Genomic DNA, 20,014 nt, shown 5'->3' with positions numbered 1-20,014 from the left:
CCTTAGTCTTCCACAAGCTGACTTCCACTACTTCTTTGGGTGTGATAATTTGCTGGAATAACTTCTGGAACTCAAAATAAGCACTATATTTATAATGCAAATATATGATATCAAAAGGATACAAATCACAATCCACATAAAGAAGACACAAGAACCAAGCAAGTTCACAATACAGAGCTTCCTTGTCCCAAAAGGGTGTGCTGCCGTCCCATTTATATCAGTGTCTTTCACCAATCAGGAAGCTCCTAAAGTTCCTTGTCCTGAGCCTTTTGGGCTTTATTGTATAGTCTTGATTAAGACCTTATTGCAAAAAAAAAAGAAGAAGAAGAAGAAGACCTTATTGCTTACAAATAATTGAATCCACTCCTCTCCCTCCCCGAGGCCATCTGATAATAGGCCATGAATTAAGCCAGGTTCTCTTGCCTTAGCCAGCTCCCTACTCATTAACACAAATCATATTTAGACCTAAATAATAACAACCTCCTCAGTCACTCAGAAAATTCCAAAAATTATCTCTTAAGAACCGAGACCATAGATCAAATTTCTCTCTGCAAAATGATTCGTTACCTCTCAATATGTATTGTGTTAAAAATCATAATGGTTTTCTTAGGCTATTGTAGTTTTTTAATTGTTAAGGAACTATAAACTCCCATATATTTCAATCTATTGGAATGTAAGCACTACCTTAATTTTCATGTTTTCTAGACATCACCAGGGAGACATACCTGTTAGCTTCCTCATGATACCAATTTGGATTTTTAATATTAATAAGTAGCTAAATTCAGAGTTTAGAAAAGATAACTGATATATCTGAATGGAGAGAAACCCAACATTAAGTTATTGACTTCCTCATATAAATGTTGTGAAATGTAATTACATTTATTGCTTTTTTAGTTTATTTGGGGGGGGGAAATAAATTAACCTGCCACTGAGTCAATTCTGACTCATAGCCACCCTCTAGGACAGCATAGAACTAACTGCCCCTGTTGGTTTCCAAGACTGTAAACCTTCTATTTCTTCCTCGGAGCAACTGGTGCTTTTGAACTGCCAACTTCCTTTAAGGTTAGCAGTGAAAAGGGTACCACTCCATCGCCGGGGCTCTGATTTGGGAAGAAAAGCACTGGTATAATAAGGTCATGTGTGAAAAAAAAAACATTCTGAATTTAGTAATGACCTTTTAATATCTTATGGAATTAGAAGGTGTAAAACATTATAATAATGTTTAGGGTTTTTTTTTTTTGAAGACCATCATGGTTAGTTGTAAGGCTGTTCTTATTTATTTCTGGTGTCTAGAATTAGTTCATTTTCTCATACTGACTTTTTATTTGTAGTGTGTATGGAACAATTTAGGATCTAGGTGTCACAACAGAAAATCCATGTGGGAATGATAGTTTATAACAGTAAGACTATTTCCATTGTGAAAGTACCTGAAAGGAAACCAGTAAAACAGAAGTATTCATCCATTTCATTTTCTGTTACGGGATAATAAATGACTATTGTCGTTCAGTGTCATCAAGGTGGCCTTGACTCTTAATGACCCTTTGCACAGCAGAACTAAACGTGGCACGGTCCTGCACCATCCATAGGATTGTTCCTGTGCCTGAGCCCATTGGAACAGCCACTCTGTCAATCCATCTCATCAAGGGCCGTCCTCTTTTTCACTACCCCTCCACTTTATCAAGCATGATGTCATTCTCCAGAGACTGGCCTCTCCTGATATGTCCAAAGAATGTAAGATGAAGTCTTGCCACCCTTGCCTCTAAGAAGCACTCTGGCCTTTCTTCTTCCAAGATAGATTGGTTTGTCTTTTTAGGAGTCCATGGTACTTCCAGCATTCTTCTCCAGCACCACAATCCAAATGCTCAATTCTTCTTCAGTCTTCCTTATTCAGTGTTCAATTTTCACATACATCTTAGCCAATGGAAAATGCCATTTGGCTTGTGTAGCCCTTGTAAGTCAGGAACATCATATTTTATAGTAAGATTGTAGAAGATCTTCATGCTGTCAGCTTTCTAAAAACTCTTAAATATTACACTTTTAAGTTTATTATCTATAAGTTTTAAAAGTTCTGAATTATTTAAAACAATATTATATTAAATAACAGCTACTTGTTGACTCATGGGCGTAAGCAAACCAGTAGTTATTATCTTTTTTCTTTAAGTTATAGTCTACTATAAGAAGATTTTCACATAGAGTCATCTCTGAGAACATAAATGTCACAGCTCGTTGATAATTGTTATGGATATGACATTAAGTGTAAGATTTTTTTTACCGTCTAGGCCTTCATACATTTGTCTTAACAAGAACGCTTTATCTCACATGATTTATTCTAATTAATTGTCACCCTCATCAGAAATCTGTGATAACTGACATTTTTTTGAAATTGCCTATCTTCCTGTAAAATAAAATCAATTATTTTCAAAGTCAAGTAAAACATTAAAATACAGATAACAGGGGCAGGGAATGTATGGATGTGCTTTATACAATTGATGTATGTATATGTATGGATTGTGGTAAGAGTTGTATGAGTCCCTAATAAAATGTAAAAGAAGAAAAGAGAAAAAAATGATTAGGGCAAAGACTGTACAGATGTGCTTTATACAATTGATGTATGTATATATATGAACTGTGAAAAGAATTGTATGAGCCCCAATAAATTGTTAAAATTAAAAAAAAATACAGATAACATATAATATAATGTATTTTTGATCTGTAAAAGATTAAAAATTGATTAAAGGAGTAGACCAATTATTAAAAGAATCCAGTACCTGTCTTTATCATGAAGTGACTTTTTCTTGGCAAATTATGCTTTCTTTAGAGAGCTTATAAAATGTCAAGGGTGTCCTATGTACTGAAACCTTTTCCAAAAACTGTTTTCAGTATATCTTGGCTTGGAACCCTAAGGACGACTCAACCTGCAGATAAAAACATCTGTATAAAAAAAATTTTTAAACCATCTGTAGGCATATTTGGCCTCTGGTCATTTCAAGTCAGTTGTGCTTGCTTCTTTCTGGACATTTCCTGGTTATATGCCACCATTCATACTCTTAGCTGATTCCTACTCTTCATAGTCTCAGTTTTTCATTATAGTATTAAAAAGTGAAGATTTAGCCATCAAACAAAATATTTTCTGAAAGCTCATTAAAAATCAGCATAATCTCTCTTCAATATGGCAGTAAAGAAATTTGACATATACTTTGGCAATTTGGGTGGCAGAGTTCAGTCTCCTGGGCCAAGAAGTGCCTGTCAGTTACAGGCAGAGCTTGTCAGGACTGCTGGTGTTTGAGAAACCTTAGAGCTGCTTGCTGAGGATGAGGGCTAAAATTATCTTCATATCTAAAAAGTACAGCAGATAAAGGAAGACTGTCATGTTCTGATTTTCATTCTAAATTGGTCCTCCTAAAAGGACATTAGAATTAGATTAATATTGACATTTGCTTTAGTTTTCTTTTTTTTTCTTTCCAATATCTATTTGAGGATATATTTCTGTCTAACACAAAAATTAAACTGTTCAATTCACTTACAATTGAGTATCAGGTTGACCATAAGGTTTTGTGATCCTGTGAAAAACCTTCTGAATTTTCATGTGTAAGTTTAAGTAAAAATGACTAATACAAATTAAAAGGAGACTCTCTTTTTTATCCAAAATGTCAGCCAGATATTCACCAAATTAGCTTATAATAGATAATCTTTAGTATCATAGTAATAGAGGCATTAAATAAAATGGTACTTATCTTGGAGAACTATCAATGTCAAAATAAATTGAAATCAACCTTCAATCTTTTTCTTTTTCAACCATAGTGGGTTCCGGTGCTACAGAACTTCAGCAGTAAAGGAACACTCTGGGGCTTTGTGCCATTTGGGCAGGAACAGCGACCTACTGAAATACCAATTCCAATTACCCTTCACATTGGAGACTACAACATGGATGGCTATCCAGATGCGCTTGCCATACTGAAGAATACATCAGGAAGGTATGAAATTAATTCAACTGAGAACTATTTGTTCTTTCTTCACTGTGGGTTCCCTGGGTGGCGCGGATAGTTAACCTCGTCACTGCTAGTCTAAAAGTTGGCAGCTTGGACCTACCTAGAGGTGTTGGTAATTGGAATAACATCTAAATATGTTTACTTCCTAAAATAAGGGGCAGTATAAGCTCAGTCTCTGTTTCTTTACGTGGCCCCTGAACTTCCTCCCGTTGTGTAGAATACCTCTTCTTTTTCACATATTTGTTTTCTCTTAATAGAAATGAAGACTTAATCTAAAAGAAAATAGCATACTTTTCATTCACCAGAATTTACCCTTTAAACAGTTGATTTCTGAAATAGATGACATATCAGATCTGTCCACTTACATTTGGAAACAAAACCTGGGTGGTTAAGACCTATAGTTTCTGGGATCAGACTATACCTAGACTTTGAATTCACTTGTCAAATGTGTGGCCTTGGGCTGACTACTTGTGAAATGAATGTAATAATTGTACCTTTGTCATAGAGTTATTGTGACCATTATATCTGATAAAAGCAAATGAAGTACTTAATAAGACACTTAAGCACATACTGGTGTTATAATGGCATTAAAATCCCCAATCAACTACTTACCAAATTAATATTATTTTTATATAGCCATACCTCAGAAATATTGTGGCTTGGTTCAGACTACTGTCATGAAGCAAATCACATGACATTTTGGTTTCCCAACATATTTGAAAGTTATATGTACACTGTATTATAGTCTATTAGGGAGCCTGGTGGAATAATGGTTACACATTGGGCTTCTATCTACAGGTTGGTTTGAAACCACCTAATGCTCGAAGGAAGAAAGATGGGGCTTTCTACTCATGTAAACAGTTAAAGACTCAGAAACACAGAGGCAGTTCTACCCTGTCCTGTAGCATCTTTATGAATCAGCATCAAATCAATGGCAGTCGGTTTGGTTTCTTGGTTTTTTTATAGCACTGTGAATAAGTTTCACATATTGTGAAAATTACCCAAATGTGACACAGACACACAAAATGAGCACCTGCTGTTGGAAAATGATACTGATCGATTTGTTCAACACAGGGTTGCCACACATCAATTTGTAAAAATCACAGTGTCTGTAAAGGACAATGAAACAAAGTACAACCAAACAAGGTACACCTGTGTGCATAAACTATGAATGTGTTTCTTGCATTACAAGTGATTTTGAATGCTGCAGCTACCTTTAATTTTATTTTAATTTAAATTAGAGGTAACAGTTTATATACCAGTATACTTAAACTCAGAATTAGCTTAAAACTTAAGGAAATTCCCTAAAGTGACTCTTCCTAAATTCTAATAGCTTATTTGCTTTTTTTCTAATGATAGAAGTCTATTTCACAATTGATATATGTATGGATTGTGATAAGAGTTGTATGAGCCCCTAATAAAACGATTTAAAAAAAGTAGTCTATTTTAGTAAATATAGTTGCATAGAAACAAACCTTGAAAGGTTATATCGGGAAAAAATGTTCATATTAGTTTTGAAGGGTTGTAGCTTCATTTCAACATTGTTGTATTTTTATTTTTTACTAACAACTTTTATCGGTGCTCTTCCATCTCTTATCCTAATCCATACATTCACGCAATTTGTCCAGCACATTTGTACATATGTTGCCATCATCATTCTCAAAGCATTTTCTTTCTACTTCAGCCCTTGATATCAGCTCCCCATTTCCCCCCACCCTTCCTCATGAACCCTTCATAAGTTATAGATTATTATTTTCATATCTTACATCATCCTCTGTCACCCTTCACCTACTTTTCTGTTATTCGTCTCCTGGGGGGCGGTGATTATATGTCAATCCTTGTGATCAATTCCCTCTTAGTCCTCTCACCTTCCCCTAATCCTCCTGTTGTCTCTATTCTCTTTGTTAGCCATGAGGGATTTATCTATCCTGGATTCCCAGTGTTGTAAGCTCTTATCTGTAGCAGTGTGCGTGTTCTGGTGTAAGCCAATTTATAAGACAGAATCGAGGTCATGATAGTGGGGGGAAGAAAGCATTAGAGAACTGGAAGACATTTGTGTGTTTATCAGTGCGATACTGTATCCCGACTGGCTCATCTCATCCCTGCGACCCCTCTCTGAGGGTATGTCCAACTGTCTACAGATGGGCATTGGGTCTCCACTCCATGTTCCCCCTCCGCCCCAACTCACCTTGGGTATGGTTTTATTCTGAGTCTTAGATGCCTGATACCTGATCCCATCGACACCTCATGATCACACAGGCTGGTGTGCTTCTTCCATGTGGGCTTTGTTGCTTCTCAGCTAGATGGCCACTTGTTTATCTTCAAGTCGTTAAGACCCCAGACACTATATCTTTTGATAGCTGAGCACCATCAGCTTTCTCCACCACATTTGTCTTCAGTGCATGTTGAAATGTACTATCTGTTTGTTATTAAAACTGTATGCATCTCAAATTATTAACATGATAGATGTTTCAGAGAGGTACTTTACAAGGGGCTGTGGAGAGTTATAAACCTACCAAATACGGACCATGCCCTCAGGAAGTTTACAGTCTGGTGGAGGAGGTGGCCTAGATGTGTGAAAGTTAGAAAATCATATGTGTAAATAAGTTCACAGCGCCAATAAAAGTATTGTTGCCAAATGCAAAAAAAAGTAGATGGTGAGAGATTATTTCATAACTATGGCGTGTATATAAATTGGAGGTTTGTAGTAACCTAGAAATTTCCTACTTAAGAAAAACTCAACTTCCATCAGATTTTAATATAAAATTAAAATTACCATTTTAAGCAGATTTTGGTGCTAAGCTAAAAGTTCTGAGTATCAGCTAGGATAACACTCAAAATCTGTTAAATCAATAAATTCATGCAATATAATATATTGGCTGCCATTGTATTCAACAACTTAAACGTAATCAAACTTACCAGTAGTTTACCCTACCCCCTATACCTAACTTAACCTAACTTTTTTTTTTTTTTGGTCCCTTCTGCCTTTTATATGCTATCATCTTCTTCTGCACCCAAGTTAGGAACCCTGGTGGCATAGTGGTTTCACATTGGGCTTCTAAGCACAGTGAGCAGTTCAAAAGCACCAGCTGTGGAAGAAAGGCGAAGCTTTCTGTTCTCATAAAGCATTACAATCTCAGAAACCCATGGGGGCAGTTCCACTTTGTCCTATAGAGTACCTTAATGTACCAGCGTTTATTTCTCTATTCTTCCACTGATGTCAGTTCTATATTCTTGCTATTGAGGATCGTGCTGCAGTGAACATGAGTGTGCATATATTTGCTTGTGCCTTGTTCCTTATTTCTTTAGGGTATATACTGAATAAAGAGATTGCTGTGTGATGTGATCATCCATTTCCAGTTTGAAAAAGCATTTCAGTCCCACTAGTGGTATATGAGGGTTCAAATCTCTCCCACTCTCAAACATTTTTACTTTGTATTTTTTGAACTTTGCTAATACTGATGGTGGGAGGTGGTATGATGGTTTGGTTCTGTATCAATTTGATTTAGCAGTTAGGCCCTGGTAATCCCCCATTACATTACCTAACACAGTGTAACCCACTCCATGATGGGATCTGCTATGAGCAGCCAAGTAGTTGTAAGCAAATTAGGATAGATATAATTGAAGAAAAATTTCCTCCATTTTGTGGTCATATAAGTAGAAGTAGAAAGCTTCCTTACTTTTTCCTGGTCTGGATCCTGCACCTGGCTCATTGACTTCCAGTTATGTTGACTTTAGCCAATGGCCAACATATTTCCTGCTGACCTTGGGATTAGGACCTAATATTTAAACTGCTAACCTTGGATTCATCTGCCTCTGCATCTACTAGCCATGGGCTTCTTGCTTTCTAATTTGTCTTCCTGCTTCCTGGTTTGTCAGTCCCAGCCTCTGACTTAACATCTGGCCCACAGACTTGACCAGACCTGATTTACCTGACCCTAAAATTGTGTGAACCACTTTTAAAAAAGAATTTTACCCTTGATATAGATGGGTCACTTGTTTTGCTTCTCTGAGAACCCAACCTAATATAGGCAGTATATTATTGTCATTTTTATTTGTATCTATCAAGTTAATAATGATCACCAGCGTTTCTTGTTTGTTGATCACCTGGGTGGCTTCTTTGGTGAACTGTGTATTCATGTTTTTGCCTGGTTTTTAATTGGTTTATTCACTTTTTTTCTTGTTGAGGTGTTGCTTTTTTTCTATATATTTTAGACATTAAATTTTTGTCTGATATACCATTGCTATTTTTCCCCAGTCTTTAGGTTCACATTTTACTCTTTTGATAAAATCTTTTAACACACAATGTGTCTTATTTTTAAGGTGTCCCAATCATCTATTTTGTCTACTGTTCAGTGTTTTTTGTTATTTTTGTTTGTTTAGATCCTGTATTAATGTTCCTGTTTTTTCATTGATCATCTTTATAGCTCTAGAGTTTCCATTTAGTTCTTAATCTTTCTTGAATTTGTTTTTGTATATAAAGTGAGGCATGGATCCTGTTTCATTCTCTTGCAAATGCTAATCCAATTTTTCCAATACCATTTGTTGAAGGGAGTATTTCAACTCTTTGTCAAAAATCAGTTGTCCAGAAGTGTGTGGTTTCATTTCTGGATTCTCTGTTCTGATCCGTTGATCTACATACCTATCATTGTACCAGTACCAGGCCTTTCTGACTACAGCGGCTATGTAATAGGTTTTGAAATTGGAAAGTGAGAGGCCTCCTACTTTGTTCTTCATCTTAAGTAATGCTTTACTTATTTGGGGTATTTTTTTCCTTTCCATAGAAGTTAGTGGTTGCACATTCCATTTCTTTCTTTCTTGTTTTTAGCTTTTTTTGTCATATTTTCCCTTAATTGTGGATCCTTTTTTTAAAAAATAATTTTATTGGGGGCTCGTACAACTATTATCCTCACTCTTACATACATCCATTGTGTCATGTACATTTGTTGACCACCTCATTCTCAAAATATTTGCTTTCTGCTTGAACCCTTGGTATCAGTTTCTCATTTTTCCCCTCCCTCGCTGCTCCTTCATGAATCCTTGATAATTTATAAATGATTGTTATTTTGTCATCTCTTACACTGTCCAACATCTCCCTCTACCCACTTTTCTGCTGTCTATCAACCAGGGAGGAGGTTATATATAGATCCTTGTAATTGGTTCCCCCTTTCCACCTCACCTTCCCTCCACCCTCCCCGTATTGCCACTCTCACCACTGATCCTGAATGGATCATCTGTCCTGGATTCCCTGTGTTTCCAGTTCCTATCTGTACCAGTGTACATCCTCTGGTCTAGCCAGATTTGTAAGGTAGAATTGGGATCAGGTTAGTGGTGGAAGGAGGAAGATGTTTGTTTCATCGTTGCTTCACTGACTGGCTCGTCTCCTCCCCGCAACCCTTTGTTAAGGGGCTGTCCAATTGCCTACAAATGGGTCTTGGGTCACCAATCTGCACTCTCCCTCATTCACAATGATTTGATTTTTTATTCTTTGATGTCTGATACCTGATCCCTTCGACACTTCATGATCACACAGGCTGGTGTGCTTCTTCCATGTGGGCTTTGTTGCTTCTCAGCTTGATGGCCACTTATTTAACTTCAAGCATTTAAGACCCTAAATGCTATATCTTTTGATAGCTGGGCACCATCAACTTTTTTCATCACATCTGCTTATGTACCCACTTTGTCTTCAGCTTTTGTGTCAGGAAGTTGAGCATCATGGAATGCCAATTTAATAGAACAAAGTATTGCATTGAGGAAGTACTTGAGTGGAGGCCCAATGTCCATCTGCTACCTTAATATTAAAGGTATAAATATATGTATATAGATCTATTTCCCCATCCTCATATATAAATATATTTACATATGTACATGCTTATATTTAGACCTCTTTAAATGCCTTTTGCCTCCTAGTTCTTTCCTTTATATCCTGTTACTTTCCTCTGTCCCACTATCATGCTCAGCCTTCATTTGAGTTTCACTAATTCCTCTTGGTTACATTACCCTTGATCATGCCCCACTAGGCCTGCTACATCCTCCACCACCGGTTTGGATCACTTCTTGTTCCCTTTTCCCTGGGTTTGTTAACACCACTTCCTTTCCCCACCTCCACTTCTGCCCTTTCCCCGCTGGAACCATCGGTCCTGTTGTTTTCTCCTCCAGATTCGTCCTGCCATTCTTATTTAGACAGACCTGCGCAGATAATAACATGCACAAAAACAAGACAGAGCGAAACAAACCAACAAAAGAAAACAAACAACAACAAAAAGCCACTTACAAAAAGAAAAGAAAAGCCTGTAGGTAGTTCAAGGACTGTTTGTTGGCCTTTAGGAGTGTTTTCTGGTTAAGTCTGATGGGGTGCCAAGCCCTGGCCCTGAAATCTGTTTTTGGCATTCCCTGGGTCCTTTGTTGCTCTCTTCCCCTTGCTGTTCTGTTGCACGCCCTTAGTGGTTTTGCCTTGGTGTGCTGGGATCAGATCAGGCGTAATTCCCACACTGTCGACATTCTATTTCTTTAAAAAATGATACTAAGATCTAGATGGAATTGTATTATGTTTACATGTTAAGTCTCACTATCGATGGTCATAGAATTTACCTCATTTACTAGCAATATCTTTTAAGTGGTGTTGACATAGAATTCACATACCACACAATGCAATGATTTAAATATATTAATATAACTGTGTAACACAATAAATTATTTGTAAGTTACAGAGTTAAAACTTCAACTCATGTCCTCAGAATGCATATCTTCCTAGCCCCTTTTCCCTGCCCCTCCCCTGCCATTTAAGAAAAAAATTTGAAGTGGGGAAAAATGTAAGTGGAAGATAAGCAAAAGGAGCATTTGTGGTTGGAAGTGATGATATGAGCAGATAATAAAAGTCACTTTGAAGACAGTACAAAAGTACAAAGATAAAAACAAATAAAATCCAGAAGGTGTCCAAGTCTGCGAAAAGAAAAAGACACTAGTCTATATACCTTAGCAATAAGTCTTCACTGTAACTACTTGCTATTAAAGGAGATGTAGGTAAGCTGTGGTCACTTGTGATAGCATTTCATAAGCAGAATAATTATATTAATTTAATTTTATTTTTAGACTGTATATAGCAAAGCTTGCAACAATTCAACATTTTCCAAATGTATAATTCAGAAAAATTAATTGAAATTTTTTGTGTGACTATTCTCTCCATCTGGTTCTGAGTTGTTCTTTCTCTATTAATAGAAACTCATTGGCCTGTAAGTCCATACCTGATCCCTCAAAATGCTGTTGTTGCTTTGAATCTATATGCTGTCAAGTGGGTCTGACTCATAGTGACCCTATGTACAACAGAACAAAACACCGCACAGTTCTGTGCTGTGCTCACAGTTGGTTTTAGCTTTAAATCCATTGTTGTAACCACTGTCTCTCTCCATCTTGTGAAGGGCCTTCCTCTTTTTTTTCTGACCCTCTGCTTTATCAGGCATGATGTCCTTCTATATAGGTACTCTTAAAAGAAACCAATGTGCAAAACAGGCATTTATAAGTACTTAAGCTAAACTATTATTTGCTTTTGGGAAAATTTCAGAGAGAATTTTGGTTTAAGATTATCTCAGAAAAAAAAAAAAAAAAGATTATCTCAGTATAGTATTTTTAAGGGTTTAGCCAGTCCACATGGTTCCAGATAGTCTAGATTCCAGTAATATTTGAAATTATGTTCCACATTTTTCTACTTTTGATCAGGATTCTGTATAGAATTTTTAATCAAAATGTTCAGTAATAACCAGGCACCACCCAGTTCTTCCGGTCTCATGGCAAAGGTTCATGGAAGTAATTTGTCATGCATGTCATAGCCTCCTCCAATTCTTGGCTCTTCCTTCTCCAGAGGTAATTTTTGAATGATTTGTTGTACATATTCAATCCACTGTTTTAAAAGGCTTGAAAATGACCAGAATCGACTTATTATCTGTGAAACTCATAAAAGTAAATGTTTAATGCATCTGCTGAAAATATTAGCTCATTACCAATTCAGTGTAATCTCTATTTTCATTTTCACCTGATAATATATAGAATAATTTAGTTTCACTTTGATGAACCTAACTCATCAAGAAAATGTTAAACTACCTTCTGAACTCTCTACTTTAAAAGGCAAAGTGGTTTCTACTACAGTAGCCTGGTTTGGTGTGAACATTTCTAGCCACTTTTTTTCCTTTTAATTATTAGATTATATCAAAGGGTATCATCATCATATAAAATTAGATGAAATCATCTTGCTCATTTTATATTTTATACCTCACTCAGAATATAATAATTTCTATTTAAAATAAAGTTCACAGTCTTTTCCATAGATGTGAATTGGAAAGGTCTTCATGTGCAACAAAGGGGAGAGAAAGAAATTTTCTTTTCTTGTATATTATACCTAGGAATATTTGCTGGTACTTTGCAAAATAAATATTGGTGCTCTGTCACATTACTATATCAATATCTGTATAACTGTTACTAAATATAACCTGTTTGTAACATAATGATTGACATTATTCTTATGACCCAAATCATTAATTGATCTTATGTTAATGAATAATAACTCTGTATAGGGATGTTTGTGAGGATGGTATAGGACCAGAAGGTGTTTCTTTCTGTTGTACATGGAGTCGCTAATTTGGAACTGACTCAACAACATATAACAACAACCAGGAAAGTTATCTGCATTCACAGTTACTGGAGATTAGATGATATCTCAATATTTTAGTGTAGGGCATTTGATAAAATTACAAAAAGAGTAGATTGGGGGTTTGTTTTGTTTAAGCCAATGTCTCTCAGAATGGCATTAGATTGTGTGGGCCATAACAAATTATAGATAATACTGCAAAGAATGGGAATTCTAGAACACTTAATTGTGCTTATGCAAACACCAGTACATTGAGCAATAGGCAGTTGATTCAAGAAAAACTAAAAGATACTGCATGATTTGAAATCAGAAAAGGTATGTGTCAATACTGTATCTTTTCACCATACATAATCAATATGTATGCTGAGGAACTAAACTGAGAGGCTGGATTATTTGAAGAAGAATGTGGCATTAGGATTAAAGGGAAAATCTTTGACAACTTTAATATACAAATAGACAGAAACTTGCTTTCTTAAAATGAAGAGGATTTGAAGCTTACTGATGAAAATCCAAGACTAATAAGAATTACAATTCAACATAAAGAGGGGGAAAGGTCCTCACAACTGGACCAATAAACAAAGTCATGATATTGAACTTGTGAAGAATTATGTTTTACTTTGATCCACAGTACCCATGAAATCTAGAAACCAAACAACATATTACATTGGGTAAATCTGCTGCAAAGTATCTCTTTAAAGTGATTGAAAGCAAAGATGTCACTTTAAAGATTAATATATGCTTCTTAAAGACATGGTCTTTTCATTCATGTCATATTCATATAAATGCTGGACAGTGAAAAGGAAGAATGAAGAAAATTTGATGCCTTTTAATTATGATGTTAGCAAAAAAAGTATTAGATAAACCAAAGAGGAGGAAGACATGGATTTCTGTTTTCTTAAAGAGTTAGTCTTGGAAACCTACCTGCCCAACAGATTCACTATGAGTCAGATGGAACTGATTCAACGACTATGAGTTGTTGTTGAGTTGCCCAAAAAATAGACATATGTGTTGTAGGACGTAAAGCAAGGCTAGTGAGACTTTGTCATCAAGGAAAATATAGTCAAGTGAGATAGAGCCAATTAATATGAGCCATCTTGCCACAATTCCTTATCATTATAATTCTGGACCATATGCATGTTCCTATACCATTTTGGAAGGAGTTCTGTGTTACAGGAAACCCTAGTGTTGCAGTAGTTACTTGTTGGACTGCAAACTGCAAAATCAGCCATTTGAAACCACCAGCTACTTCATGGGGCTTTCTACTACCATAAAGAGTTGCAAGTCTCTGAAATCCCACAGGGGCAATTCTGCCCTATCCTATAAGGTCAACTTCATGACAATGGATTTTGTGTTTTGGTACAGTATTAAGTTGGGGTTAAATGCTCGCCTTAGTAGAGGGTGTGAAACAAGCAACACCCATTGTTTCCTTAGAGGCATCTTTAAACTCCACTTTAAGACACCATCCTTCATTTTTCTTGAGGATATAGTCTGCTCAAAGACCTCCATCAACCACGCCTCCATCAAAGCCATTCCTAGGTATAGAAGAGTCATCTGGGAAAGAGAGAGAAATCACAGGACCATTTGGAAGAGCACATCGAGATCTCTGTGTGAAGTGATGGGGGCCACCAAGCAAGACCAGATGCACCACAGACTGTGGCATGAACTCAGAGGAGCAGCACCAAGACTATGGGGTACCTTCTCATCTGGCCTGAGACTATGGGGCACCTTCTTCTACGAGGTTTCAGGCCTGAGACCGTGGAGCTGTGAGACAAAGCAACAGACTGGCTCCCAGGCCCGTGGATGCAAAGGCCAAGATGCAAAGGCATGGATGAGAGACTGAGGACCTGAGAAAGACTTGGCTGCTGGCTGAAGACTAGTTGGTATCAGAATAGGTGGAGAAAGTGGAACATAGTGGTATGTCTGACCCCTGCCTTGTTGCAATAGTGAATGAAGCCAGAGGAGTTTGGATATCTCCACTTATTTATTGCAACCATCCACTGGAGAAGAACACCATGCTTGACAAAGTAAAAGAAGACCATCAATGTGATGAGTTGATAAAGTGGCTCAACAGTGGGCTCAAACATGGGAACAATTGTGAGGAAGCCATAAGACTGTTAATCCTGATCCATCCCCAGGATCCATTGTAGATTAGACTGTTATGAACCATAGAGTTTTAATGACTTCTCTTTTGGAAGCATATCACCAGGCCTTTCTTCCTGGTCAGTCTTACTCTAGAAGTTCCTCTGAAACCTATTCGCATAAGCTTCCACTGAAAAATGGGCTCTGCATGAGGTACATTGGCCAGGAGTCACCTAGGTGTCCCATATGGAAGTGGAAAATGTTACCACAGAACTATCAAAGTCCGAATACTCCAATCAAGGTTATCATTACCCTAGAAAGTTCTCTCATGCGCCCATTAAATAATTCCCTCATAGGTTATTACTGTTTAGTTATCATCATAGCTTGATGTTTCCTGTTGTTGACATTCTAAACACTATTGAAAGAAATTAAAGAATACCTAAGTGACATATCATATTCAGAGATTGAAAAACTTGATATTTTTAGAATATTAACTCCAAATTAATCTAGAGATTGAATATAATTTCAATGAAAAATCCCAACAGTCAGTCTATCTGTCTGTCTGTGAAACAGTATAGTGTAGAAATATAGCCATACATAATTGGTCAACTAAATCTTTTTGTAATTACCAAGGCAATTCAATTAAAAAATCATACAAATAGCAAATAAGATGCTCAACTATTGTAAGCTGAGAAGCTCCAATTAAAACCTTTGTGAGTTGCCTTTACACACCCACTGTGAAAGTTGCAACTGAATAACCAACAAAATTAAATGTTGGCAAGAATATAGAACAACTGCAACTCTAAAAATTTCATTCTTTTTCCTTCGGCTAACTGACTGAGTATAAAAGACTAGGCTTAAAAGCATTTATTTTATACCTTTAAAAATATTTCACCATTATTCAAGAAGAAACAAAATGTTATGAAACTGATTGTGATACCAACTGTACAATATTGCTTAATGTGATTGAACTATGGGATGTTATTATATCTGTAAGAGCTCCCAATAAAATGATTAAAACAAATATGTCACTGTTATATTCTAACATTCCCTTTTCTTATCGGGAAGTCTGATTCTAATCTGATTATACCTACAAAGGTACCTCTTTATGTTCTCGCTACAAAATAGAATTTCGTTTTTATCCATAGTGTTCTGAAATATTATCATGTTACATCTGTTGTGCTTCCTTTTTCTGCAATTTCCATTCTGTCATTTGTGTCTTCCCTTCCATTGTCTTAGATTTTATTGTTTGCTTATTGGATTTTATCCCCTGAAGTTTATATGTGAACAGATGAACAGATATCCTGTCTCTTTCTCTCTCCCTCCTGCCCCCATACTTGATTCGTTTGCTCTAGGTTCTAGACAAAGATCATGGCTCAAGAGTCCAAATCAAATTGATTGGCCCAAGAAGAGAGGCTAGACAGATACTACCCAGACCCTGTATAACAAAGACCCAATAACCAAGTGAAATGGATATAAAGATGTTAGTCGTGGAACCCACCGCTTTAAAGGAAAGGATAATGAAGTATATCAACAGGATGAACCTAAAATAAATTACACTGAATGGAAGCAGTCACAAAAGACCAAATATTGTATATAAAACCACAGACACCTTGGTTAGCAGACCATTGCTTAACTCACTGTGCCATCACAGTTTCTAACCCAAATCCAGGCTGCAGTAATGGTCTCAAACATCATAATGGTGAGGATGGCACAGGATTAGTTAGTATTTTGTTCTGTTATAGTTGGGGTTGCTATGAGTCAAAACTGACCTTGTACCAAGCATACTGTCCTTTCCCAGGAACTGGTCTCTTATTATAACACGTCCAAAGGACTTGGGGCAGAGTCTAACCATCCTCACTTCTAAGGAACATTTTGGCTGTATTTCTTCCATGACAGATCTATTTTTTCTTTCAGTCAGTGGTACTTTGTGGCTGTCCATAGCAATATTCTCCACCAACATCATACTTCAAATACATCCATTCTTCGATCTTCCTTACTCACCTTCCCCATTTCATATTCATAAGAGGTCATTGAAAAGATCATGGTTTGGGTCAACCACACCTTAGTTTTCAAAGGGGCGTCTTTGCTCTCCAATACTGTAAAGAGCTCTTGTGCAGCACATTTGCCCAGTGCAATAAGTTGTTTGATTCCTTGACAATTTCCTCTATGAATGTTGGTTTTGCTTCCAAGTAAAATGAAATTCTACTTCAGTTTTCCATCTGCCTTAAATTAATTTTCCTAGCAGATACCCTTAAAAGCTATAATTTCAGTTGGACATTTTCTTCTAAAGGTACCTTAAAAGACTGACAAGCATATTACTTATAGAACTAGATATAGCTATCCCCTGATTAGAGACATTAATTAACATGTTTACAATAAACTCATGTATGTATGAACTGCAATCCTAGTAGCAATACTTTTTCTTTACCCTTGCTTATATAGTGAAAAATAGCTCCAATCTCAAACTTTACTCTGTGGTCTAACCAAAAATCTGACTTGAACAACTGTCTGGGCCGACACAAAGGGGTGACACATCAGTCTAAGTACTGCTCTTGCTAAAGCAACGTATAGTAGCTGTGTTTGTACATTAAAGGATTTGTCATCATCCTTTTTGCTTTTGTGCTTTATTTGTGTAAAGTAGTGATTTGTTTGAGTCAGTGATACGGTACTAGCAAGAAAACTAAGAGGAAACGATGGGAACCAATATTTAGTTAAAGAGAGAAATCGTTGTGAAATTTGAACCAGGTAGTCACTTGTCAGATTTGATTTGGGGGCTGAATACAGCATGGCTTAGAAGACATTATCAAAATTGTGGGGAGGGGGGCGGCAAGCGGGTGCAGAGAGGGGGTGTGATTACAGCAGCTAATGTAGCAAAAGTTGTGGAATAATTAACCGAGAAACAAAGAACCCAGACCATTGAAGAGACTGAAAAGTTACTGTTAATTAGGATAAATCGGAAACAACTCAAGGGGGATAATACAATCAAGACAGTGAGTGATAGATAAGAGGCTAAAAACCCCCATAGTCATTTTAAGAATTAGGAAAATTAATTTCTAATGGTAATTTTGGGGCTTAAGAACCAATTCTACCTTACAAATCTGGCTTGACCAGAGGATGTACACTGGTACAGATAGGAACTGGAAACACAGGGAATCCAGGGCAGTTGATCCCTTCAGGACCAGTGGTAACAGTGGCGATACCTGGAGGGTGGAGTGAAGGTGAGATAGAAAAGGGGAACCGATTACAAGGATCTACATGTAACCTCCTCCCTGGGGGATGGACAACAGAAAAGTGGGTGAAGAGAGATGTCATATAGTGTAAGATATGACAAAATAATAATTTATAAATTATCAAGGGGACATGAGAGAGGGGGACACGGGGAGGGAGGAGGAAAAAATGAGGAGCTGATGCCAGGAATTTACATGGAGAGCAAATGTTTTGAGAATGATGAGGGTGATGAATGTACAAATGTGCTTTACACAATTGATATAAGTATCGATGGTGATAAGAGTTGTATGGGCCCCCAATAAAATGATTTTTTAAAAAGAACCAATTATTTGGTTTTCCATTATTTCTTATAGGAAAACTATGTCTAATTCTGGAACTTTCTGGTGTTCAGACACAAATTTGGTACAAATTGAGTTTGGCAACTGATGTATCACTGTATTGACAGAGGGTATTTCTATATATGTATTTATTTACATATGCTTTAAATTCAAGAATATATGAAAAACTGTATGGATTAATGGAATGGAAATATAGTGGGAATTTTTTCCCCACAAACTTTTTGAAACTTTGTTATATATCTATGAATTTAGTACGGAATGCAGGGTAAAAAAAGTATGAAAACTTGTTAGTCATACCTAACACCTTGAAGGAGAGAATGACTGTTTGGCCTGGGATATTAGGAATATAATCTCATGGGATATCACAATCGGTTGGTTTAAAAGAGTACACAGAGACAATATTCAGCATTGTACTTTGATGAGTAGTGGATAGGGTCTTAATAGCTTGCGAGTGACCATCTAAGATGAAAGCTTTGGCATCAGCCTCTAGGACCCTAAGACCAGAACACCTAGACCAGCGGGAGGAGACGGGCCAGTCAGGGTGCAGTGTAGCACCAATGAAACATACTACTTTCCTCTAGTTCTTTAATCCTTCCTCCCCCCACTATCATGATCCCAGCTCTACCTTACAAACCTGGTAAGACCAGAAGATGTGCACTGCTACAGACAAGAGCTGGAAAAACACTTGATCCAGGACAGATAAACCCTCAGGACCAATAATGAGAGTAGCCATACCAGGAGGGTAAGGTGAAGGTTGGGGAGAAAGGGGGAACCAATTACAAGGATCTACATATAACCCCCTTTCTGGGGGGTGGACAACAGAAAAGTGGGTGACCAGAGATGTCAGACAGTATAAGACATGACAAAATAATGATTTATAAATTATCAATGGTTTGTGAGAGAGGGGGTGTGGGGAGGAAAGGGGGGAAATGAGCTGATACCAAAGGCTCAAGTCAAAAGCAAATGTTTTGAGAATGATGAGGGCAACAAATGTACAAATGTGCTTGACACAATGGATGGATGTATGTATTGTGGTAAGAGTTTTACAAGCCCCCAATAAAATTATTTTTAAAAGAGAAAAAAGAATTTAAACTCTGATACTATTCCCATCTTGATATTTAGATTTTATTTGCAATTCTTGGGTTATCCAGCATGATGTGCTTCTTACACATGAACTTAATTGATGCTACTTTGAAAGCAAGTCTTTAAGACCCCAGATTCTATTGTTGCTAGTGACTGGGCACCATCTGGTTTCTTCAGCACCCGCAATGATACCCTTCTTTTCTATAAAACCATATCATCCATGATTTCTTGAAGATGGGAAGCATAAAGCAGGGCCATATCATAAGAACTAATTTGTCTTAGTTTGGAGATACAAGTAACTGAACTCAAAATCTATTCATATACCTATGGTTGTATAGGTCTCTGATTCACTTTAGAGACCCTAAATTAATGACACCATCAACAGAATTACCTTATCCTCGAGGGGGATGACAACTTCACTCAGCATAATGGTTTCCAGGTCCTTCAATTTTATGAGTTGTTTCATGATTTTCTCACTGTTCTTTAGGGTTTCTTACTGTATTGTGTGTATGTACCATTGTTTCTTTGTCCATTCTTCTGCTGATGGATGTTTAGACTGTCTCCAATGTTTTGCTATTGTGAACTGTGCTCCAGTGAACAGGGAATGCATACATCTGTTTGTGTTCTGTCTCTTCTTTGGGTTTTTTTAATGG

The 20,014-nt window shown here is 36.9% G+C and overlaps 1 protein-coding gene across 1 annotated transcript in view; it reads left to right on the top strand.

Annotated features, from left to right (window-relative positions):
- ITFG1 (integrin alpha FG-GAP repeat containing 1) overlaps positions 1-20,014 on the top strand; it is a 242,724-nt gene that overhangs the window by 127,865 nt on the left and 94,845 nt on the right. The window contains exon 10 of the mRNA XM_075537119.1: positions 3,802-3,974. Coding sequence (XP_075393234.1) covers positions 3,802-3,974 — 173 coding nt within the window. The remainder of the gene's footprint in view (positions 1-3,801; positions 3,975-20,014) is intronic.

The sequence above is a fragment of the Tenrec ecaudatus genome, chromosome 18 (genome assembly GCF_050624435.1).
Source record: "Tenrec ecaudatus isolate mTenEca1 chromosome 18, mTenEca1.hap1, whole genome shotgun sequence".
Classification (NCBI taxonomy): domain Eukaryota; kingdom Metazoa; phylum Chordata; class Mammalia; order Afrosoricida; family Tenrecidae; genus Tenrec; species Tenrec ecaudatus.
This window is presented reverse-complemented; position numbering and strand designations above follow the sequence as displayed.